The sequence below is a fragment of the Castanea sativa genome, chromosome 10, assembly GCF_040712315.1.
Source record: "Castanea sativa cultivar Marrone di Chiusa Pesio chromosome 10, ASM4071231v1".
Lineage (NCBI taxonomy): Eukaryota > Viridiplantae > Streptophyta > Magnoliopsida > Fagales > Fagaceae > Castanea > Castanea sativa.
The window spans coordinates 8,859,236-8,885,202 of NC_134022.1; the positions used below are offsets into that span (position 1 = coordinate 8,859,236).

The following is a 25,967-nucleotide window of genomic DNA, read 5'->3' on the forward strand; positions in this document are numbered from 1 at the left end:
TTTCAAAAGGAGTAGGATGACATTCTCACGTGTAATGGTTGGAGAGGCGTGTGAAGGTTGTGGTTTTAAATCAAAACCTCATTTTTCTCCTCCGATGGGAGAAAGAATGAATTTTTAAGGGGCTATTGTGGGGGCAGAAGGGTTAGAATATGTTTTTAGGCCTTGGGCCTGATCCGAGGGTATTAATTTGTCCGAGGAGGGTTTATTGGAAGTAATGGTACCGAGCTTAAAAGCCCATAGGCAAACTGTGGCGAGAACATCTGAGGAAAATAGTCTGAGGAGGGGTAACTCCTCGGCTAAGTGAAGTGAAGGTCAAAAGGTACAGCATGGTGATAAGAGTGACATACTAAAAAGTCTCGTGGATGAAGAGGTATTTCCCAAAGGCATAGAGAGGAAGAACCAATGAGAAATATCTTATGGAAAGTTGCTATCACTGCATTTAAAACTCTGCACCTACATCTATAGTCGCATTAATGAAGAAATGACATCTAAACAGTGATGATCAGCTTTATAGCTATTGTTTGAAGACTTCAAGAGGGCGGTGGATGAAACAAGTATCTTGGTGATGGATTTGATCCATACGTGGAAGATGGAGGGAAGGGGGAGAATGATATAAAAGGAAAAAAGAGGGGGAGGATGACCCAAAAATTGTAATCTATCTTTAGAACAAAGAAAAGCAATACAAATCATTCTTGGCATACGTCCGAGAAGACTTTCTACTACGTAAACCTCTTGTTGTATGTGAATCGCAGATCTAGCTTATCATTTGTGTTATCTCATATCAATAAAACCTAGGTTTCAAGCCCATTCTCTAGAAATTTCATTGTATTGAGCTTTTTGGGTCGGTTCCCTTCACACTGTTGGGTCCAGGTGCAAATTGTGACCTTACATATTTAATTTTTTTTTTTTTTGTGTAAAATGTAATAATATCTTTCCAACTATGGTTTTTTTTTTTTTTTTAAACTTTTAATCAACAATTATATGCTTTTTTATAGTGACATTTTGTTTTTAATTGTTCTAATCATGTGTCTATAATTTATAATTGATTTAATCTTAATCTTTGTCCAGTACATTGTCGACATATTGTAGGGGGAAAAAGGCATTTCATATAACATTTATATGGCCTATAAATCGTTCCTCAAAAAAAAAAAATAAACTATATATGTATATATATGTGTGTGTGTGTGTGTGTGTGTGTGTGGTGTGTGTGGTGCCTGTGCCCAAGACACTTGACATGTTTTATGTAAGTTCTCAATTTACTTGTTTTTTTATGGGTATGGAATTTCCCATAATGGGAAAACCTCTTTGGGTCAACCTAACGGCCCAGGGGAAGGTGCTTAAGGCCCACTCTCTATGCTCTTCACTCGTGTGTATGCTCACTAAGAAGACTCAAGCTGTGTCGAGCTGAAACCTTCTCTCTCTCTCTCTCTCTCTCATGTGTCCCTTCCAAAAATGTCTGCCCCCTCCCCTCTAACCATCGGCCTTTATTTATAAACTTCTTTTTGTGGGGTCGTCATGATAAAAGGGTAATTTTCCATATTGGTGGGTCTCTCTGAGATATATTTTTGACCATATGGGACCAACTACTCGTGACTGACATGACTTTCTTGAAACTTGCAATTGTTGTCGAATGGTGCTCAGCAAGCAATTTCCCTCAAGGCACTATCATTCTTATCTGCTTAGGCCGAAGTTGGTCTCAGCGAGTCGAGGACCGATGGGTTGTTGCCGACTTGATATTGGGCCCCGACCTGTTAACCATACCGGGGATTTTGGATTAGGCCTAGACTTGAAACTGGGTCCTCGGGCTCTTAATCATACGAGGACTAATGGGTTAAGCCTAGACTTGATGCTTGTACAATACACACACACACATATATGGCCTATAAATCACAATCATAAATAAATGACATGTGACTTAAGAACACCACACTGCCTCAGCAATTCTTTGGTGGATGCTATTCAATTTTTCAATCATTAGAGACAGTTCCTTCTCAGCATTTGAACAGCTTCTCCCTACACACTAGAAGCTCGAATAGATGTCCCCATTTTGCCACCACGAGGCTTACTTCCTCCACCACTCATTGTACCAAATGTATCAAAAAGAGCACCGTCAAGTGTTACCACACGTCGAAATTCTTTGTTGCCTGAAAATTGTATGCAATACGTGTAGCCTGAAAATTGGAAAATAGAAGCTATTTCAAAATTTGCCAGACCCAAGTCAACATAATTGTGAAATCTCCAATAAACCATATGAACTTCCAAGTTCTATTTGCCCCAATATTGGTTATTCTACCCTCAATAAGATGGAAACCACGCACAGGCGAAACTTGATGATTTAACCTCATCAAGGGATCAATGCAAATCAGGCATTAATGATAATTCCTTTTGGTATAAATAGATTTACGTTTCTAATACAATGTATGGCAGGGTTAAGACGACCAATGCCTTAAAAAATGATTTCTTATCTCTTAGAATATGTTTGCTTACATTGTGACATTTCACTTAAGATTCTATCAGCAGTAAAGCATCTAAAATTTCCTTCTCATTTGTCTTGGATTCCAGTTGAAAAGGATTTGTCATAAGGTAGACTGCACAAAATTTTCTTTAGGAAAGTGCATGCGCACACACACAGCAGCAAAAAGAAATTAAAGACTTATAAACTGACAACTTTAGTTACTCCATGGCACCTATTCCAGATAAACCAAGCACAAGCAGCTAAAAAAACTTTTTAAGCACAATACCAAACTATCAAAACACCAGCTTGCTTTTAGAAACAAGTTAGCAATACTTTAACACTGCACTTTTTACAATTTTGAAACAGAAGAATAATCCAATGATTTATAAAGACCGGAAACTACCTGGTCAAGATCCTTAGCTACAACAGTGATTCCCAGTGCTGAAAAGAAAGCAAGTTTCATTCTTTCATCCAGAACTTTAATTAAATCAAAAAGACGTGGAACTCCCTCTGGAGTGCTTATCTTCTCCTTCAACTTGGGTAAAAATTCAACTTGCTTTTCCTGCAAGAGGAATACAAAATTATAAAATAAAAAATAAAGTAGTCATAGTTTTACAAGTCCTCTTCAATTAATGGAAGTCAACCGTATATGAAGGAAAATGATACATACACAAATTGTATGGCATTAACTATTAAGTGGCCACCAAATCTGAATTATCATTTTCTAAATTTATTGACTCCAGAATCCTATTAAGTTGTGATATTAAAATTTCAAAACCCCTTTGATTGCTGCAAGTTTTGGTTGCACATCACCAAAAAGTTAACCAAAATTTTTTGCATCCTGAACCCAAATGAACAATCCCATAGATCCTACAATATGTAAAGATTTACTTTGTTTTCTACATTGTCTCTTCTTACTATTTCAAAACCAGCTAGCAGATTCAATGGGAACAATCTATATTGTCATAATTTTAAACTAGAGTGATCTACAAACTGGAGATATCAAACTCATGCACAGAGATTCAACCAACTTTCGGCCTAAAAGATTCAAAGCATATGTCACAAGTTCTGAAAATTTTCAGTCAAGTTTCCTAGGATCAAACAAATAAACCAGTCGACCTTCCAACTTATAAGTAAACAAGGTCCTTTAGGTACTCAAAATTCCAACTTATAAGTAAACAAGGTCTTTCAGATACTCAAAACATTAAAGTAACTGTTTAGACGGTAATATAAATTTGGTACCAATATCATGAAAGTTGCAAAACCAAGATTCTCCCTCCGAAGTAGCTCCAAGCATGCTTGTGCTGCACCTTTTGTTTCCACTACAATATAATCAAGTCCAGGGCAAGCCGTTGATATGGCAACATCATATTTAGCAGCAGATAGAAAATCACAAAAATTAATAGAAAAACTTTATTCGAAAATTAAAAATATATATATGGGATTTAATATCATACTTTTTGGTAAAGAAAATGATGAGCTCATCGATGCATAAAACAAGGCAGTAATTGGAAAGGGTTGGTAAAGTAATAAAGCCAAACACAATTTAATAAACATCAAACGCAAATCTCAACTCATATAAATCACATGTACTGTTCTGTATATTTAGGACAAGAACTGTTGTGGTCTTGTGGAAAAGCAGGTATAAGAAAAGGCATCAATTACAAATCACAAAAATTGGACTTATGCCATTGTTAATCTTGAAAAGATTGCTAGAAAACAAAGATTATAAACTAGTAACAAAGCAGAAGACTTACCATCAATAGCACCAAGATCACCCATTCTTCCATATATTCCCTCAATTCGGTTGGACTCCTTAGCCTGCAAGATTGCTTTCAGAACTGATCCCTGAATCTTCTCAGTATCCAAAATAGACTTAAGTTCTGCAACCTTCTGTCTTATAGCTTGTTTAATAGGAATCAGTGCATCTTGTTCTTTGATTGATGCCTGCAATAAGTGTCAAGTACTATCATCATATTTCCTAATGGCAAAGCAACAAGTGAACTTGAAATTAAAATTAATTATGATGAAAACACAAACTTGTTCCACTTTACAAGCTCCCAATACTTCAAGCTTCTTCTTTTCTATATCAATTTGAATATCTGAAATGCTTGCAGTTTTTGTTTTTAATTTTCCCAATATAACATCCACCTGCTTCTGAGCATCTTCAAATGCTGCAAGACCAGCTTCATGCTGAAACAACAACATCACTTTCAGCCAACTATATTTTAATCTCTGCTACACAATTCATATTATAGGACCTTTTACTTCCCACAATGTCAATCAACACAAGAAATGAATTGCTTGACAAATAATGAAGTGCTTAATACAAATTTTTGCATTTATATGTGAGAAAGAAAAATAAGGGGACACTAACAAGTAGATAATGCTCTCGCCCCTTAGAATTAATTTAAAAGATACTATCAAAGAACCATAACTCACCCTTTTCACCCAAAAGCTTGCCTTCGGTACATGTAACTTCAAGTTTTCCCTTATTTTCAATTAGTTGATTTTCCCAAGGTTCTAGTTCAGCACGAACTTTTGCAAGCTCAGCACAATATCTTAGTTTCAACGGCTTATTGACCAATCAGGGGTAAGTAACATTTCCAATAATTAGCTACACATGCCCATGTCTGCTAGAGGTGAGACAGTATTACACTAATTATTTCAAGGGGGATTACCTATTCATCAAAATGGTATCAATTTCCCAACCAACAAAAAGATTACATACAATACCAAGAATAAACAAAATAAACATAAGCATGCATCCACACTAATGTCACAAAAGAAACTTCTTGGTTTCTCATTGGTTCTCCCCATGGAATTGGGTGATTTTTCTTTACAGGTTTTTTTTTTTTTTTTTTTGAACAAGGAGCGATTTATGCATTAAAAAAAATAATCAAAGGTGCCTAAGACCTATAGCTCAACTAGCACTTCATTTTCCCATAATAATGGGATGGAAGGTGAGTATGTAGGTCCAAGACCACTAGGTGCATGTGTAACTTAACAATGAACAAAGGAAAAGAGAAATTAAAGGCCTAATATATATGTATACAGCCAAGAAGAATTCAATATAGATAATACAGTGATTTTAGGGGGGGGGGGGGGGAGGCATACAGAATAACTCCAACTTGAAATGTGTTGAAAATGCCAAGGGCAGGACCTTTTCACAGGTTCAGGCACAAGCAAAGTTAATTTCAAAATCCTTTATTAGTAAAGTTCTTAATCCCATCTGAAAATGATATTGAGGATTTCTTTAAAATTTACCAAATCAAACGTCCAAATTCAATTAGAAAATAAATTAAAAATTTTCCGAAAACAGTTGTAGAGAAATACTAAGTTATGCCATACATATTAGAGCCATATAAATCACGTATATCATAGAACAAACTCTGAATATCAGAACTCCATGATATGTTATTTGGGCATCCTTTGCAATGTTATCACATCTACCATGGGGGATGGCACCATATTGATAAAAATAAAAATCCAGCTAGAGAATACTTAGTATATAGACCTAAAGAAACACAAAGCAATATAATGAGAATCTAAAATTTTAATTGAAGGCATAGCTTATGACAAAACCCTATAATTTTTTAGAAGATAAAACTGAAAATGAACAATAATATTTTACAATGGTGTGAAACATACACAAACAGCTATAAATTAAAAACATAATACTGCTGCACATAATTCTTTGAAGTGTGATTTGAACATGACGACTAACATATTCCTATTGTTCATAACCAAAAAGATAAAAAATAATAATAATAAAATTTAAAAAAAAATTAAATCACCTTTAGAATTCTCTTTAATTTCCTCTAAGACTCTCCTCGTCTGGCAACAGTTTTTGCAGTTTTGGAATATTTTCCTCAAGTTCCGGAATCAGATTTTTTGAGTCTTCACACTCTTTTTTTAAGTTATTAATCTTTGCTGAATCCTGAAATGGGAAGCCAAAAAGTTAATGATAACCATGTTCAGTTCAAGTGAACAATGTCTTTCCCATACCTTTTCCAATTTATCCTCAAGTTTCTTGATCTTTTGCTTCATGTGCTTCAAATCTTCCCAATATTTCACATCCTGCCTTTTGAAATTCTTAAAATCTTCCTTACAGTTTCTAAGTTGATTATCAAGTTCCTAATTATTCAAAAGAAAAGGTAAATAGTGGATCCTTTACATAAGATCAAAGTAAATTAAGTAAACATTCAATGCAGACATGTCATTTCATATAGTGGCTAGCGCATGGTTTGAAAATCGATATAATAAGGGTTCTCGCAATGACACAATCATATACCCTGCCAACTATATTAATAGGTTCTTGTAGGCAATTGTTTATGACAATATAAGATCCATTTTCAGCAAACCTCGTCTCTTCAGGTACTTGTTATGCACAGTTTCAAGCTCCCCCAACGTTTTATGACTTTCTCGTATGTTCTCCTTGATACAAGATGTCAAACTCTTCATCATATATATATTTCAACTGAACATACATATTGCAAAAGATTCCATAACATATACCTTTCAGTCTTCAGGTTTTCTTCTAAACTGGTAACGTTTGCTCATAGTTCAACGAGTTTTGTATCAGTATCTTCATAAGCCAATTTTTTGGCTTTCTCTTGCCATTTCAAGAAAGATAATTCTTTTAGCATGTATGCTTCAGCTTCATTCTTCACATCCTGTTGCAACGAAATATATGAACAGCAAAATCAAACATAGGATGATATAGCAAAATGCAATAACATTTACATACCTCCAAGCTATCTCTCTCTTTCTCTGCTAACTTAACCATTTGCACCACTCCAGACCTGCTCTCATTAAGAGATTCTAACCTGAGATACAGGGAAAAGAACAATAACAGGAGTCAAAAAATTGACAAAACGCGATTTTGGGTAATGAGCAAAAAATATTTATTTAAATAAAGTGGAGCACAAAGTGACAACATATTTGATAGTTGCAGAAAGCATCAAAGATGTACCAATAGGAAAGCAAGTTTTTTGGCATGTAACAGGAAAGTAAATTCATATAATATAAATAAAAATAAAAACCCCAAATTGATAATGACAGCATCATCTAGAAGGATGCATGCTCTCATCTTAATGAAGAACACTGTGTATCAAGCTATCACATCAAATGCTCTTTCAATTAATACATTTCAAAGGCTAGCTCCCATAAACAGCCCATTTGCAAGTTATACCTTCCATCCTCACGTTTCAATTTTTCAGCTAACTAACAAGAATTATGCCTCCAATTAGCATTAGCACTAACACAAGTAATAGACATAGTGCATCATTAAAAATAGGAAATTGACGTAGCAAGCAGGAATAAGAGGGTAAATTTTCAGCTACGTTAACATGCAAATTCTACTCATTGCTTATACGCTTCCTCAATTTTTTTTGACATATTTGTTGGTACCAATTATGTCCTCAAGATATTCAAGAAAACCTTCATCATGGGGTCCCTGAGCTTTTGGCTTCATAAGTGAAATTTGCTCAACTTCACCCCGGCAACACCCAAGAAGCAAAGTTTACAACCAATGGAAACAAACTTCTCATTCAAACTACAACTACTACATAATAAGTATCCAACCTGAAGAATCAAAAAACGGTTGTTGTCCTGGTCAACCCCTTTCCCTTTCAATTTCTGGGTAACTTCAGTAAAATTACTTGGACGGTCATTTATATAATATTTATCGGAGTTATCCCGAAAAGCAACTCAGTTAATAACAAAGTCACTCCCTGGAACTTCATATGTTTCATCATTTTGTAATCATTAACAAGAGCATGAGAAATGATGAAATTATAGATAGAATAAACAAATTTAAATACTTTTCTATTAACCACACAAAACAAATATCACCTTTAAAACAAAGAAAATCAATTGGGTTTGTTAATATTAGTATCCTTTCATCTTGTCAGCTTTTTTTTCAGACAAGCAACCAAAAGATAAAGAAAACTACTTATTAGCAACATGACCCATGTAAGAAAGATGAACATTTTTACCTACCAAGTCAACAATCTCCTGGAAGTGTACAGAGACACCTGCACTATCCAAATTTTGGAAATTAGTGGAATTGTAGATGAGTTCGGAAACTTTATTAAGCCGCATCTGCACATTTAAGTGAAGACAAATCAGGCACAAAGCATGATCCCCTAAACACAAAACAAATCAACCCAATGTAGTGTCTTTCATATCTCTATAAGTATCTCACAATTTATAGCCAAAACATTACATAATCTTCATTAACAAAAGTAGAAAAACACATGAACAATTAAATCACATCTGCACATTTAAACTAAGAGAAAATTGGGAACAAGCATGAACCCCCAAACAAAAAACAAATAAACCTAAGCCCGCATTAATCATAGTTCTATAACTATCCATGTCACAATTTAGAGCCAACATGTTACATAGTTTTCATTAACAAAAGCAAAAAAAATACAGGAACTTTCTTTACTCACATCTGCGCATTAAAACCACAACAACATGAACCCCAAAACACAAAACAATACAAAACAAATAAAGCCAGACCATAGCTCTATAGGTAACCATGTCACAACTAAAAGCCAAAATTTCACATAATTTTCATTGACAAAAGCAGGAAAAAAAAAATACAGGAACTTTATTTTCTCACTTCTGCGCATTTAAACCACAACAACATGAGCCCAAAAACACAAAACAAATAAACCTAATGCAGTTTCGATCATAGCTCTATAAGTATCCATGTCACAATTAAAAGCCAAAATCTTAAATAATTTTCATTAACAAAAGCAGGAGCTTTATTTACTCAACTCTGCACATTTAAACCGCGACAACATAAACCCCCAAACACAAAACAAATAAACCCAATGCAGTGCCTATCATAGCTATACAAGTATCCTATCCATGTCACAATTTATAGCCAAAATGTTACATAATTATCATTAACAAAAGCATCAAAAACTCCTGAACTTCATTAACTCTCAACCACACATTTTTTTCTTTAGACCCAAAAAATTTACTAATCTTCGCTAACCAAAAAAAAAAAAAAACCTATCTTACCTGCTTTGCTCGCTTCCCGAACACAAAGTTTCACATCACCATCTCTTTGTGAACAGTGGGGCTCCGGGACTTGGCTCCGCCGAGCCCGACCCGTCCACCATCAATTCGTACCCCAATTCCACGAGAAATGGAAGTTTGAAGTTGTTTTTGTGGGTTTGAAATCAATCAGATAAGAGGGTATATTTGGCATTTCACTTTTTTAAAAGTTTATAATCTACTCTGCTCGACTTTTTTATCGGAATCCATACCATTTAAATTACTAGGTCTCGTCTGGGCCTATAAAATTTCTCTTATAAATTTTACAACGAAACCCCAGTTCAATTTGTGAAATTTCACTTCCTTTTAGCATTCCAAATCAATCAAAAACCCACTTACGCATATACATTGTGTACCAAAATATAGCTTAGTCTCATTAATCAAAATTTCTAGGAACTTCATTAATCAAAATTTCAATGAACAGACTCTTTACATTAATTGACAATAGACCCCTATCTAAAAATTACAAATTTTAAAAAAAAAATTCTAATAAACAATATGTCATGAGTCATAACATATTGACATTCTCTTTAACAAACTCTAAACAAAATATCTAATTACAAGAAAATTGGTCAATTGAAAAGGCCAAAATTAGTGTCAATCCATATCTCTTCCTTGCCTGCTGCTGCTGCTGCTGCTATTTGCTCCTTCATTGTTCTCCCCCTGTGTTGGCCACAACAAAAGCCAGGCAGAGTTGATCTTCAATTTCATTACCAACTCTAAAAGACCAAATTTGGATCACTTGGTTAAGCTTTCTGCCAAGATCATTCTTTTCCACCACCTCATTCCAAGATTTTATCAGCACATAGCATGAGCTTTTCTTCCCTGACTCCTTGGGCATGTCCCATTGCCTCAAAACAATTTGATTTACCTTACCGGAGGGCTCCATGAATGGGACTTCCATTGCTTGTTGTTGATCCAGATATTCTCTTTCTGCCTCCCTCAAGAAACTGCCATTGATTTGGCTTAAAGGCATGGACAACCGAGCGTTATGTCGGTTTAGATCAGTCTTAGTGAGACTTTTCTGTATGACCAAAACCAATTGGGTTCCACCCATTGTGTCGATGATATTCTGCAAATTTTGAGGCAGTTTTGGTGATGGGTTTGAACGTGAAAGCGTTGGGTTCAATTTGGGCTTCTTTGGTGGCTTTTCTTCAATTGGGTCTTCTTTGTTGCCTTTCCATTCCGGATCTGCAATGCCAGTGGGTTGAGAAAACCTCTTCCTTTTGACGTTCAAATTTGGCAATCGGTAATGGGTACGAGGCTTGGAAGAAGCAAGGTTCGATCTTTTTCTTTGGAAGGAACCCCAGGTGGGTTTGAAACAATATTCAATTTGCTTCTCTCCTGAAGTCAGTGGCAGAGGCAGAGAAGGTTTTTTAGAGAGGAATAGAATGAAGTCCTTCAAAACCCTAAGAGTGAGCAAGTCCAAGTCCACTTGTTCATCTCTGGTGCACTCCCTTTTGAGTTCATTGAAGGAATCACACTCAGAAAGTGAACCGGGAGTTGCCATGGCTTTGATGATGAGTTCTCTGTGAGTTACAGAGAGATAAAGCAACCCGCAAAAAACAGAGACGAGAAAGAGACTCCCAATTCAATTCTTAAGTTGAATTGGCCTCCAAGAATCTTAGTTTCTGTTTCTACACTCAGGAAAGCAAAAAAATTGTGGGGTACAAAGTGGGTTTTCTCTGTGAGTTTCAGAGATAAAATTAGAAACAGAGAGAGAGAGAGAGAGAGAGAGGGTTTGTTCTTTTTTTCTTTTTTTGAGAGGAAGAGAGGGTTTGTTGTTGGGTATTTATATTAATTAAAAACATTGTAACATATATCCTTCTCTGAGTGGGAGAATGAAAGCAGAGTCGGTCACTCCTCACCGTATCCGACTCTGATTCGGAGAGACCAAAACAGAGGGATGGATTTTGTATTTGTATCATTCAAAAATAACGGCTAGTTGGGAACTATAACATTATTTTCCTTGTTCCCTATTTTGCCCCTATCTTTTTAGATTTATTTCTCATACCTTAACCTGACCTCTCTGGTCAGCACCTTATTTGGTATTTAATATCCAATAGGTGATTGACAACTGTTAAAAAAAAGCCACGCAATTAACTTTACTAACACAAACCAAATGACAATTTTGCCCTCAAAATTTTTCAAAACCCCCGCCACCGCCAGCCACTTCCCAACCTCATATGCAGGTATTTGGTGCATGCCAATGGGATCTATGCCTATATATTGTTTATAATTTATTAAAAAATTAAAAATAGAAACATAAATATAAAATAATTATTTAAATTATTTTACTTGTATCTTTACAAAAATAGTTTTATCTTAAATTATTCTTTTTGCATAATTGAGTTAATCACATTATTTATCCAATATACTGTGAACAAATTGTAGGGAAAAAAAGTGTTTTATATAATATTTGTATGGCTTATAAATCATAGTTATAGAGTGAATAACATATGACTTGAGATTATATAATATTTTTTACTAATTTAAAAAAGGAAAAATATAAGCATAAAATATAAAAAGAATTTTTCAAATTATTCTACAAATAAATTATAATGATAGCATTATTTTCAAATCCTATCGTGTGTGTGTGTGTGTGTATATATATCTTTTTATTTTTAATAGCGTAGAGTAATTAGATATACAAAATAGAATATTACATATCTATACGGTTAAAGTTAATTGTGACATCTCAAATAAATTTTTTTGGCTTTTCCACTGCATATATTACTAACCTCTTCACATGTGGATGTTCAATTTTTTTTAATAATATATATATAAAATTTAAGTTCTAACCAAAATTATTTATAATTTAAATACAAACATGACCTTTTTAAGAAAAAAAAATACAAAATATGAATACTAATTTTACAGAATATGATTTTTTTTTTTAATTCAGGGACGGAACCAAGATTCATACCCGAAGGGGGCCAAAGCTTAAAACCAAAAAAAAATTATGAAAATAAAAACTAACATCTATTTCATATTCAACAAAATATTACATACAAAATAAGTATTTTTAAACATTTCATATTATATAACACATCAACAAAGTATAACATACAAAATAAATGTTTCTTATTTTGTGCACGATTTTTGTTTAGTCCATATTTATTTTTTTATTTTGTTTTTGTAGTTAAAGGGGCATGAATTTTTTTTATTTATTTCTTTTCTTGTAGGTCAATGTCTAAATATTTTAGAGGATGAGAGACAAATATATATATATATATATATAAATATTTAAGGGCAAACTTTAATTTTTTGTATACCAATTTTTTTTTAATGGGGTGGGAGGGGGGGGGGGGGGCGCATGGCCCCCCCCAGCCCGTATGTAGGTCCGCCCTTGTTTCAATTGGATTTTTTTCCTCTTTTATTTAATCTCTTATTTCGAGTAAATAACTTTTTTTTAATGTGCTTGTATTTGTGGGGTTATTAGTGGGAATATTTAAGCATTAGCATCGAGGACGATATAAAAATTGGTATTTTAACATCTAAAAACCTACTCTATCTAATATAATATAAAATATAACTCAAATATTAGGGAAGAGAGAGAATCTTTTTATATTAAAGAATTCTTTACAACTTGCTACAATAGGTTCTTATTTATTAGAACCCACCGTAGAAAGGTTGCAAAAAAAAAAAAGTGAGTATGCCCACCCGAATGTAGTGGGTTTTTTTTTATGCTTTTGGGTTGTAAAATAGTAATTGAGGGTTTTTACAACCCCTAATGCTAGTGATGTTGGGGTTGTTTTTGTTGTCTTGCCATGTCTCATGTGTGAATGAACCTCAAGACTGGGGGTATAGGATGGAGAGCTAAGCCCACTATTCACATAAACTTTTGTTACTGTTGATAACTAGTGGAATGCATTGGAAAACCGCATGAAGATGGTAAACTCACGAATGAAGAAACTAACATTAACGCTTCGTTTGTTTTGATATAATATTTTTCGAAATTTTTTTTCTTATTTTTCAAGCGTTTGTTTGCAGGTAAAATATAATCAAACTTATTAAATATTTTCAGTTGATAGTAAAATCTGTTATAAAAAGTTGTAAAATATTTTACCTTTGAAAATCTGGTAAAATACTTTTCAAAAATACACAATGGCTTCCCCTCCTCCATTTGGTTGCTAGGTTACCAGTCTGATGGCTAGAGACATTGCTTTGGCGATAGCCGATAGGTGCCGGCAGTTTGGTGGCCAGAGACTCCACACTAGTCATCAGTGCCGGCGATCTGGTGACTGATGACTCCTCTCCGCTAACCTGTGATGGCAGTCTGGTGGCCGATGACTCTGCTCCTCAACCGATGACGGTCTAGTGTTCAAAGACTCCACTCCGCCAATCAATGTCAATGGTCCGATGGCAGGAGACGCTACATCGACGATCGATGCTGTTAGTTCGATGGTCTGAGACAACTCACTGGATATGTTTCGATGGCTAGAGACACCACACCAGCGACAAGTGTCAGCGGTTTGATGGAAAGAGATATTGCATTACAACCGACGCCGAAGGTCTGATAACCAAAGACGTTGTTTTGTCTACTAGTGTTGGCAGTTCGGTCACCGCAAATACCATTCCAGTAGTGATCATCAACAGTCCAATTGCCAGAGTTACTACTCTGATTGCTGGTTCCAGGGATCTAGCCACTGGACCTCCGACACTAGCAATTTCAGTGTTGAGCTATCAGTTTTTGTGGTTTACTTTAAATAATTTTACTTTTCATACCAAACATCTAAAAAATTTTTACTGAAAATTTTTTACATGTTAAATGTTTTACTTCAAAACAAACAGAGTATAAGTATGTTTTTTGTTATTAGGTTATAGCTTTTGCTATTTTTTATTTTTGAAAATGTGTTAAAATATTCTTTTATTTTTAAAAAGTGCGATTTAGAAAAAAAATTGTATATAAAAGTTAAAAACTAAAATTTTATCAAATAGATCAGATGCAAAAAGATACTAAAACTGATCAATAATTGCAACCATTCATAACATGGACAAATTAAAATGTGGAGAGAGAGCTCTACTCGTGCTACCAAACACGAGAAGCCCTACTCTTATTTTTTTAGCCTTTTTGAGGGATGATACAAAACTTTCGGCATTTTTTGAACTTTTTTATATTTTGTTCTTCCCCCACTAAAACTCTCTTTAACTAGATAAGATAATTTTTTTTTTTATCGAACAAGTTTAATATATTATAAGGTAAACCCGGCTGTTGTTGTAGACTTGTAGGTTATAAATTTTTTTATAAGAAGATTGGTAACTTTATTAAAGAGAAGATAAAAATATTACATCTTAGATTAAAACTGACTCAATAATAAGAAATACTACGCCTACAATATTTTCAAAACACTTTCACAACAAATCATATGTGGTAAGTTGTTATTAGTTCTAATTTGAATCCACAATTTAAATTATTTTTTTTACTCACTCATAACAATCTACCACTTAAGATTTGTTATGAAATTATTGAGGACATAGCATTTATCCTCAATAATAGTAAGATTTTCCTCTATCCAAGTTACATAACCATCAATTATAATTACTACAATTAGTAAAGAGCATTTATCTTGAATTAAATCTATATTTAAACTATTTTCATGTGTGTTCTAATAAGTATTACTGTTTACTAAAAAAAAATAGAGATATTTATCCCACATTGGTTGTGTATGTCTAGTACTAGTGTCCGCTGTTTAAAACCCCAGTCTACAACTACAAAAGTTAAGTTATTTTGTAGTTGTACTCTGGTTATATAATATATTATAAACCCGGTTTAAAATAATAATATTACCATTCTCGTGTATGTTCTAATAAGTATTACTGTTTACTCAAAAAAATCTATATTTAAACATAACACTTATATACTATTTTAAAATTTTAAGGAAATTACATAATAATTTGCCAATTTGGAAAAGTATATCTAAATATATAATTGGAATAATTTTTTGAGTTTATACTTCCAGAAATAATCTTATTACCTAATAAAAATGATTTAACAATAAGACTAATAAAGTACATAATGGTAAATTAATAAATAAAAAATTTCCTATCAACAACAAAACCTTATTAGTCTCAAAATTTTGGAATTGATTATGGATTTTCAATAGATTAATTAGAGTCGGTCACATATATTCTTTTTCATCATTTTATTCTATTTGAATTCATGTTCAAAATTGTCCATCAAAATGTTAGAAAAGTATGATTAAAATTTCAAATTCTATAAACTTAGAACACATGTTTTACATCGAATTTAAAATTGCTTGTAATTATAACTTACCAATATTATATATTTTATTAAAAAAAATCTTTGAACAAAAATATAATACATGTGAAAAGACTAGTATATGTGCTCAAAGAGAAAACAGCTAGTATAGTATTAACCAATTTAGACGTAGGATTAAATTTAGGCTGTTTAGCCTTTCAAATTTTCGATCGGAAGTCAAAACTTCGTTATTGAAGGACCATAAGAGCCCTCTTCTACTACTAGAGAGCTCTATTCTTCATTTATGGTTTGGGTGATTTGAGGGAGGATGGAAAAGGAAGAGAGAAAAATAGGAGGAAAAATAAGGTTTTTGGTTATTTGGTTGGGAGGGAAAATGCAGTGCCAACTCAAACATTAAGCCAGTTAGGTAATCACCTAAGGCCCTCAAGTGAAAGTAAACCCCCAAATTTTAATCAACAAAGTCTATCTAATCTCCAAATAGTAGCCAATAAATAAAAAACAAATTTTTTATCAAATAAAAAAGGAAAATATTAAAAAAACATTAAAAAAAAGAGTGATTTAAAAAATATTACAAACTTTGAAAATCCACCAATCACAAAAAAGTAAGTCAACATTCATTTATTATGTTTATGAAAACCACCAATCACATTGAAATTTGTAAATGGCAGAATGAGTTTTTCTTATCAATAGTTTTTCATCCTTTTACTATTCTATCTTCCTCCCAACAAATTACACAAGTGAGAGAAAACAAAAAAAAATTTCCATCATTCACTTTTCTATCTCCCCAACCAAATAGAGCCTTAAAGAGTTAAAGTAGTACTTGTCACGATATCTAATATGATACCTAAATTTGATTCTCTTACTAATTAAATTGTCTACATAAGTTCACATTCTACACTTTAATTCCATACATGTAACCAAATACATCCATTATCACTTTCTCAAAAAAAAAAAAAAAAATCCATCCATTATCACATTTTTTGTTGTTAATAATTTGATAGTTGGAGGTACAGAGTTTGAACCCTGAATATATATCTTATTTGAAAATACCAAAAAATCCCACACAGTTAAGTTACAATTCTCTTGACATAACATTACATTAAAATTTTATAATTATGAGTCAACCTTTTTAAAAAGAAGAAAAAATTGGAATCCTTTTCCGCAACCCATTAATATCTATTTTATTTTCTTCTCAAAAAAAAAATATGTATCTATTTTATTTGTATTAATATGCCCTCTTTCTAAAAGTGGTGCCATAGAATGCAGGGAAGACACAGAAGAGCTAAGGAGATGGAGATCGCATTAAACCATACAATTATTACAATTTAGTTATTTTCATTGTCCGATATAAGTTCACCTTTTGACACATTAATTCCATACATGTGACCAAACCCGTTTCTCATAATAACTACTCCCACCCAAAAAAAAAAAAAAAAAAATCCATTATCACATTAAAATTTTATAGGTGCAGGTCCATTTTTTTATTAAACAAATTTTTAATTATTTTTTCCAAGACTCCAACCATTAATATCTATTTTATGTTTCTCAAAAAAAAAATTAATATCTATTTTATTTGTATTAATATGCCCTCTTTACGAAAGTAGTACCATAGGATGCACGGACAGAACAGACAAGCCCTACCATGGACATTGTATTAAATTTAAACCATACAATTATTACTAATTTAGTTATTTCTATTGTTCAATTAAAACTGACTTCTACATAATAATAAAAAAATTAATAGTTAAAACTGACTTTAATTTTGAATGAAGTTAGTAAGTAGTGGCTCTCCTAACCTAATACCATTCACTACTGACAGACTTTTTATAACATGCCAACAAACATTTTCAAATTAATTCTGTCTCCAAATTTTTTTCATATGAACAATTTGAAGTCTTTTTTTTTTTGTTTGGCTATTAATATGATATAAGTGATAACAAGTTGTTAGAGCCAAACCAATGTTATTTTCTGTCACAAATTATTATTTTTATTAGAATTTTCCGTCAAAAATTAATAGTGGGATTCTATTTAGATAAATCATAAATGAACTACGTCTTGAGCAACCTGGACCATCATTTCTTGACAAACCACCTAATAGTTACCTATTTTAAAGGGTCAGTTACCTATATTTGCATGCCTTAAAAGAGTTAAGACCAATGCTAGCCATTGGATTCTCCAAAAGACCATGTCAAACTTTCAGATCCAACTTTTTTTCTTTTTTTTCTTTTTTTCGCTTTTATATATTCACCAAATTTTCACTAATAAATTATATATATATATATATTTGTAAATTTTATCGCTTTTATGTATTGACAAAATTTTGACAACAAATTATAGGTGGTAAGTTATTATTGGTTATAATTTAAACTTACGCTAAAATTACTTTTTTATCCATCAATTACAACCGGTAACAACTTGACACCTATGATTTAATTATTATGAAAGTATTGTGAAATTGTTATAAACATAGTATTTCTCTTTACATATTGGCATTGTCTTTGTCTCTCTCTCTCTATCTCCCATTTGCAAAATAATGATCGATAACTCACCAAAAAAAAAAAAAACACTCAAGGAGCATGCTACTCTGATCAAAGTTCTCGATCTTTTGGTATATTTTGACAATGCTATTTTTATTTTATATACATGTACATGAATGTGAGATAGCTCTTGTTGATCCTTTCTTTTTGTATGGTATGTTTCTTATCAATCTATTTTCTTTTTGATTTGATAATTACAACAGGGGAGGGAGGATTTGAACCTTGGATGACATACTAGGAGGTGTCAATCCAATTGAGCTACAACACTCTTGACTTCAGATCAATCAATTGTGTTCAAATGTATGTACCACTTGCTTTCTAGTTTTTGAGAAATTAACTCTAAGAAAAAGAATGCATATTTAATCCTTAAAATTTTTAATCTTATTTATTTGGAGTGAAAATATTGAATGTATTTGTTTGTGACCATTTCAAAATAAATGTGAATGTTATAATTATCATGCAAAATATTATGGTGCTGATCACAATATAGTTGTTTACTTTGTTTAATATATGAGGTGTATGCTTTTTTCTTTTTTTTTCTTTTTTGACTCAACATTCTGTGCTTCTTTTCTTTACCACTATAATAATATATTATTCTCTTTTTGTGATACATTTGTGGAAAACAATTTTTATGGTATATGAATTTGCAATATTTTCTAATATCTTTCTATCAAAAACAAGTTGTTATATTTTTCATGAATATTAAAATGGAAAATGTTGTAAATTTTTTTTTGAGCAAATGTTGTAAATTTTGTTTTAGTACATTTATCTATTTGTTATTTCATGTAATTTTCTTGTAATTTAATCTTTTTTCTGAATAAATTTTTTAGCTCTTTAAGATTATCAAATTTGGGATCTGGATGATTTTCAGCAACCAAATTGTGAATACTTTCATTTATAATGAAATCATTAAATTGTGATATATTGTCTCTATGATGTTGTATTGTTAGAAAACAATTATAGATACAGTGATCTTAATCAAATCTTGTGGATGGGATAGCTAGCTCACCATGTCATAATTGGGATGAGTAGTTTTGCTTAATGCATCGAAAGCTCTAAATGATGTCTTTGATGTAAACTTTTTTTTTTTTTTAATGTAGATATACCAATAGAAATTTTATAGAACTTCGTCTAAATGGGAAATTTTCTAAAAGTATATTTTGTTGTTGTGAGACGTATTCTATAAGTGATAGCTTTACAATTAACCATGATATTGTTTTTTGTCAATATTATACCTTTTCATGACTCTTTTAAGATGTTAGTGTATGTTGTTGAATCTAAGTGTTGATGATTTCCTCTTAATACATTAGTTTTAGAAAAATGATGTCGTGAATTCTTTTTTGATAGCTACAACAATGAGAAAGGTGTTCTCAAAAACAAACAAAAAATATAATGAGATGGGGAATTCAAACCCCAGTTTTCTTAATAAAAGAGAGCATGTCTGCCACTTAATTAGAAGATTGATATTAAAACCACCGTCTATCTTTGGTGCTATAGTCACTCTACAAATATAAGTACTTGTGAAAAAATTATTGTATACTCCTGGAGTACCATAAATGTGTACTCTCTCCTCTCACATGAATGGTGAGTTCTACTAATTAAATTCATAGTGGGGCCTATCATTCATGTGAGAAGAGAGAGTATACATTTATAATATTCCAGAAGTACCTAATAATTTTCCGTACTTGTGGAGTATGGGTTGAAGTTCAAGTCTATATATACTTAGATTAGGTTAGAGTAAAATTTTTATCTCGTATTAAAAAAAAAAAAAATTGATATTAATTGATATTGACAAAGAAGAGAATGTTCTTCATTAATTCATGTTTTTTAGTTAAAATATAAAACGTGCGAGGGCGCGCGTACACACAAGCATTTCAAATGGGCTTGTAAAATGAGTCATACATCAACTATCTATTACTATAATTTAATGTAATTATTGGTAGGATTCTAGGAGTGGCCAATTGGCCCATACATATATTTTTCATCTAATTTGGCCCATGTTTAAAAGATTTAACACATGGAACAAAAAATGAAATTAGCAATGTCACAAACTTTTTTCCCCTTTTAGCACTGTTTAAACTATTTATAAAAAATGAAATTATATAATACTAATGTTTTTTTTTTTTTCATTAGATTTCTTACGGGGACCGATTTTACTATGGAAGACAAAGAAGAGAGAGATTTTAAACGTAGGAAAATTTCAGCCACTCGGGGTTTTCCTCCACATGGTAAAAATGCTATTTCAAAAGTGAAGATGCATAGTAAAAGTGATGATGCTGAAGAAAATAGTAGTGCTCGCAAAAGGGTGGAGGAGATTTTGAAATTATTTAGAGCTACGTGTTGGAAGCTTATACAAGATGAAAAATATACAAGGAGGATCGATATGGAAGCATATAATATTCTCAAGAAAAATATAAACTTTGTCAATCTCTCATGTCATCAATTTGGTAACATCCCAGGGGTAAATGTTGGTGATAGATTCAAGTACCGAATAGAACTGAAATTAGTAGGTCTTCATCGTCCACCTCGAAATGGCATAGATTACATGAAAGTAAATGAGCAAAGTCTAGCCACAAGCATTGTAGATTCAGGAGGGTATGAAAACCAGGTGGGGTCGAAGGAGTTGATATATATGGGTCAAGGAGGAAATGTGGCTTATAAGAAGAAGCCATCGGAAGATCAAAAGCTTACACGAGGAAATGCTGCGTTGAAGAATAGTATTTATGCCAAGAACCCTGTTCGAGTAATTCGCATGGTTAAATCTCATACAGTGAGACCTAATGTGATGGGTGAAAATTTTATCTATGATGGATTGTACATGGTGCGAGAGTACTGGCAAGAACTTGGATCCAATGGTTTTCGAGTTTATAAGTTTCGTTTGGTAAGAATGGATGATCAATCTGGAAATTCTTGGATAAAATTGAAGAAGTTTTGAATTGTTAATGAGATGCTTTATGTTCCATTGTACATTTGTATTTTTGTTTGGTTACGTCCTATGATGACTTAGCTATAAGAAGATGGTGTTTTAAATCTAAACCTCATTGTATAATCATTCTATTATCTAAGACACTCTCATTCATTCTTACGACATTCCTAATTATCCATATGAGTCCAGACTCCAGAGATAATGAGAAATGACTATAGAAAACATTGTTCTTTATGCAAAAGTAACTAATACACTAGGCCTCTCTCGTCAAAACATTATTATCTTAGAATGTTTGTATCAACAATCCTTCACCATACATTTAGAGTAGAAGAAAAATCTTCGGCAAAAATGCACTTTTAATTCCTATATTTTAGGCCAATTCTCTTTTTGATTCCTACTTTTTTGTCACGCTTACCTGAGTTCCTAAAAACAAAAAATCATGTCAATTTTGGTCGTTACTGCCAACCTACTAACAAAAAATCCATACGTGGCAAACAGAATGTATCGTTGGCATGTTAGATACTGATGGAACTAATAAAATAATAATAATAATAAATGCCACATCAGCATTTGATTTTTTTTTTAATTAATTTATCAAATTTAACAAAATTAATAACATAAAAATACATGGATTCAAATTTGAACATGAATACACAAAACATAAACCTAGATAACAAGAACTCAAGAACACCAAAAATTTCTAGGCATTCAAGATCTTTCCCATAAAATTTCTTTAAAATCAAATACTAAAAAAATTCACATCTAAAAAGTAGATGCCTAAGATTTTCATCACAACATTTTGTTTCCACCCAAAACTAAAAAATTTCTTATGAAACAACCCCCCCCCCCCCTCACACACAGACAAAACCTAGCCAATTCGGCTCACAATAACAACAAACCCAACCAACCTCATAAATTTTCCTTGAGCAATCATCAACATTTTCCCCAGAAAATCAGGATTTTCTTTCAAAAGAAACACTATATAACTCACATTTAACAAACTGATGCTTAAAATTTTCAGCACAACATTTTCTTGGCAATTTTCTTTTCACCCAAACCCAGCAATTTTCTTATGAAAAAAACACAAACACAAACCCAACGAACGACTCACCTCCACGGAAACCTAGAAAAACCCCTCCACCAAACAAACAATCAAACCCACCACCACACCACTTATCAAACAATCGAGAGAGAGAGAGAGAGAGAGAGAGAGAGAGAGAGAAACAACCCACCACTACCATCGAGGGGGTCATTGGAGCGGAGGTTAGCTTGGATCTGAGTGAAGAGGATGTCCTTTACCATCACCACCAATGGTACTTGCCAGTGTGTCTTACTCTCTTTAGGTCACTCTATCTCCCTCTGTTTTCTCATTCTTTCAAGCCCAGCGGTGGTAGATCTCTTTTCACCCACACCACCTCTATTTCTAAAGCTCAACCAGGAAGAAAAACATGATTGTAAATAAGAAGAGGATTTGTTTGGTTTTGGTTAGGAATTGTAATTGGAAATGGAAATGGAAGAGAGTGAGAGGGTCTAAACATGGCCAAAATGGCCCAATACCACTGTTTACCAAAATATATATCAATTTACTACTGTTTTAAAAATATGTAGGAATCTACCACTTTTGGGGTACTCGAGTTTAGGAAACTCAAGTTTTCCATCTTACTCGAGTTCCACGAATTCGAGTTCTTTGAAAAAATAGCCTTCAAATTTGCTAGAAATTTTTTTCATGAAACTCGAGTTTATAGAACTCAAATATCATGGAAAACTCGAGTTCCTCAAACTCAAGTATCCAAAAAGTGGTAGATCCTTATATATTTTTGAAATAGTGGTAAATTGATATATATTTTAGAAAACAGTGTTATTGTGCCATATTAGCCGTCTAAACATGTTACCAAAGATTGGGGGAAGAACATGTTCTTCCGCATATTCCAATGAAAATAATATTTTTAATTAATTTTTTAAAAAATATAAAATATAAATTTAGAATTTTTTTAATTATTTATATGATGACATGGAATTTTTTAAAAATCAAATAAATTTTTATATTATTATTTTATTAGCTTTGTCAACATCTAACATGTCAACAATGCACTTCATTTGCCATGCCTAAATTTTCTGTTAGTGAGTTGATCGCAGGAACCAAATTGGACATGATTTTTATTTTTTGGCTAAAATGCAAAATTTACTTTCTAACTTTTATCAGATTTCATTTTAGTAATCTAATTTTATTTTCGTTCATTTTAGTCCTCTAAGTTTTAGATTTATTCAATTAAGACCTTTCGGTTAACTTTTGTTAATATTCTTTGGAAAAAAAAAATCTTGAAAAATATTTTTCAATCATTAATTGAATTTTTTTTAATTTAAAAATTTGAAGAAAAATTTACAAAACTGAAAAAATAACCACAACATATAACAAAAGTTGATGGAAAAACCTTAATTGAATAAACTTGAAAGTTAGAAAACTGAAATGAACAAAAGCAAAGTTAGAATACTAGAATGAAATCTGAAGAAACTTAGAGAGTCAGTTTTGCATTTTACACTTTTTTTTTCAAGGACTCAAGTAGGAATGACTAAAACATAGGAACCAAAACGAGAATAAGTTCAAAATGTAGGGATTAAAATTACATTTTTGTCAAAATCTTATAATTGTGAGGATTGGACTTTGATTGTAACTGAATAGTACTATGAACACAACAAATTCTTATCTGAGCTAAACACTTTTTTTACTTACCATTAATAATTTGCTACTTTAAATTTTGTTGTAAAATTGTTGTGACGGTGGTTTTATTCATTGCAATTTATGTTGATAATCCCCGTTTATTTTTTGGAAAGGGTTGATGTTGAACAACGGTAAGACTTCCAAGAAGTTCACAATAAACGACACCGCTTCGAGAAAGTTATTAAAAAGTGAAACCCGCGAAAGCGAAAGCCGAAGCCCAACCGTCCATCAAAATTTATCAACCGAAAGAGAAAAAAAAGGCGGGAAGAAAAACCCAATAAAATTAAATAAAAATCCCTAAAACTCAAAATAATAACCGTTTAAATTTCCGCTCAATTTTTTAAAATAAATAAAAATTTATATATATATATATATATATATATATGAAAAACAAAACGGTAAAACCTTCGTATGGTTCCGATTTCGGAGCTGACCCCAAAACCCTAAAAATGGACGACCCATTTGCCTTTATTACGGAGCTCTGCCACGTGTCGGCATCGCAAGAGGAGCGCTTACGCCACTGCGGGTTTGCAGGACCCGACGGATGCTCCTACCACGGCGCCAACGAAGACTCCGACGACCCGACCCAGCCCATGGAAGTGGAAGTGGAGTCCACGGGGATCGTCATGGTGTCTCTGCCAGAGACTCTCGAGGAGGAGGAGGAGGAGGAGGAGGAGGGGGGAAAAGACGATAGTACCCCTCAGGACCTGTTCCATACCCCAACCGAGGGTTCCCTACTCGCCAACTCGGAAGAACAGCAGCCACCGGTGGCCGCCGATGATCCGGAGGTCAACGGACCACGCGCTCCCGAGCCCAATTGTACGGACGGCGATGAGGCTGTTGATTTGGGGAAGGACTCTGATCTAGGGTTTTCGGAGCAATCGAAGAAATTAGGGCTTTCGAAAAATTTGGATTCTGAGGCTCAATTGACTCATCAAGATACTGAAATTATTGAAGAAACGGCGGTGGAAGAGAACAAAGACGAAGAAGCCCAAATTTCCATGGAAGGCTCGACAAAGAGAAAGCTGGAGTTTCCTTATGGCGATACCGTAATTGTTGATTCTGAATTGGAAGAAGACGATTGGGAAGAAGGTGAAGAGAAGAATCAGGAGAAGTTGCGCGAAAAGGCGAATGGTAGCAAGAGGTACCGCGTGCTGCCGGCGTCAATGGCGCAGGAGGAGAACAGAGCAGAGGGAGTGAAGAATAATCGCGGCGTAATTGGGAAGGAGGTTACAATATTGGATGTGTTGAAAATGTTAAAACAGAGGTGTGATGATGAAGAAAAGGATGATGGTCTTAAGAGTGTTAGTGTTTTAGAGATTTGTATGCGGCGTGGAGTGACTTTTCCGCGGCCGTGTTGGTGGCTGGAAAAGGGGTTTGAAGCATTTGATGGTGAAGATGAGTAGGTTTGGAGAAAAAAAAAATGGAGGTTTTGGTCTTACCGTGGTGGAAGAAGTGGTAGTATGTTTTGTGGGTCATCGACTAATTTTAGGGGTTGTAAATTTTAGATGCTAAATGGAAAAGGGGGTTTGTTTTGGCCTGTTGGGGTCATTGTTGGGAGCTGTTGATGGGGTAGCCAATATGGGAAAAAGGGTGTTTTTCAGATGGACCATGTCTATTTTCAAAAAGCAAAATGGAGAGGATAGGAGCTTCAAATTAGGGAGGTAGAGGTAGTGAGTATGCAATGTAATTGCTATTTTGTACAGTAACACTTGTTTAGAACTATATTTTGTACTGTCTACAACTCTATTTTGTGTCTTTCGTTAGTCAACTTGCTTGCTGTTTTTGAGCTATAACTTAATGGCTCACAATTCATGGCCTCTGATAAATTAGCTTATGACAGTAGTGGTCAGTGAAGGAATCAGTCAAAGCAGGTCCAGAAAACATGATAGTCACATCTTGTATAGTTTTTTACTTCCGAGAATCCTCATCTGTTTGTCTGGGTCTGGGCAAGGTATGTGCTGGTTTAGTTGCGCCAAAAAGGCTCTACAAACTCTAAAAGATGATTCCAAATATGTCGGTAAATATTCCCC

General features: G+C 33.2%; 1 protein-coding gene, 2 long non-coding RNA genes and 1 pseudogene across 3 annotated transcripts; 1 reads left to right on the forward strand and 3 right to left on the reverse strand.

The window, feature by feature from the left end:
• Positions 1-1,876: 1,876 nt before the first annotated feature.
• On the reverse strand, positions 1,877-4,663 carry LOC142611976 (structural maintenance of chromosomes protein 4-like; annotated as a pseudogene).
• A 1,606-nt stretch (positions 4,664-6,269) lies between these two features.
• Positions 6,270-6,893, reverse strand: LOC142614246 (uncharacterized). Its single transcript, XR_012840387.1, has 3 exons — positions 6,820-6,893; positions 6,464-6,592; positions 6,270-6,395 (listed from the first exon to the last, which is right to left on the reverse strand). It is a non-coding gene; the product is annotated as an uncharacterized LOC142614246 (long non-coding RNA).
• Positions 6,894-6,978: 85 nt separating this feature from the next.
• LOC142614247 (uncharacterized) lies at positions 6,979-8,562 on the reverse strand. Its single transcript, XR_012840388.1, has 3 exons — positions 8,455-8,562; positions 7,206-7,284; positions 6,979-7,131 (listed from the first exon to the last, which is right to left on the reverse strand). It is a non-coding gene; the product is annotated as an uncharacterized LOC142614247 (long non-coding RNA).
• Positions 8,563-20,447: 11,885 nt separating this feature from the next.
• LOC142611977 (histone-lysine N-methyltransferase, H3 lysine-9 specific SUVH6-like) lies at positions 20,448-21,224 on the forward strand. Its single transcript, XM_075784119.1, has one exon. The coding sequence runs from the start codon at positions 20,448-20,450 to the stop codon at positions 21,222-21,224; it is 777 nt and encodes a 258-aa protein (XP_075640234.1).
• The last annotated feature ends 4,743 nt before the right edge of the window (positions 21,225-25,967 follow it).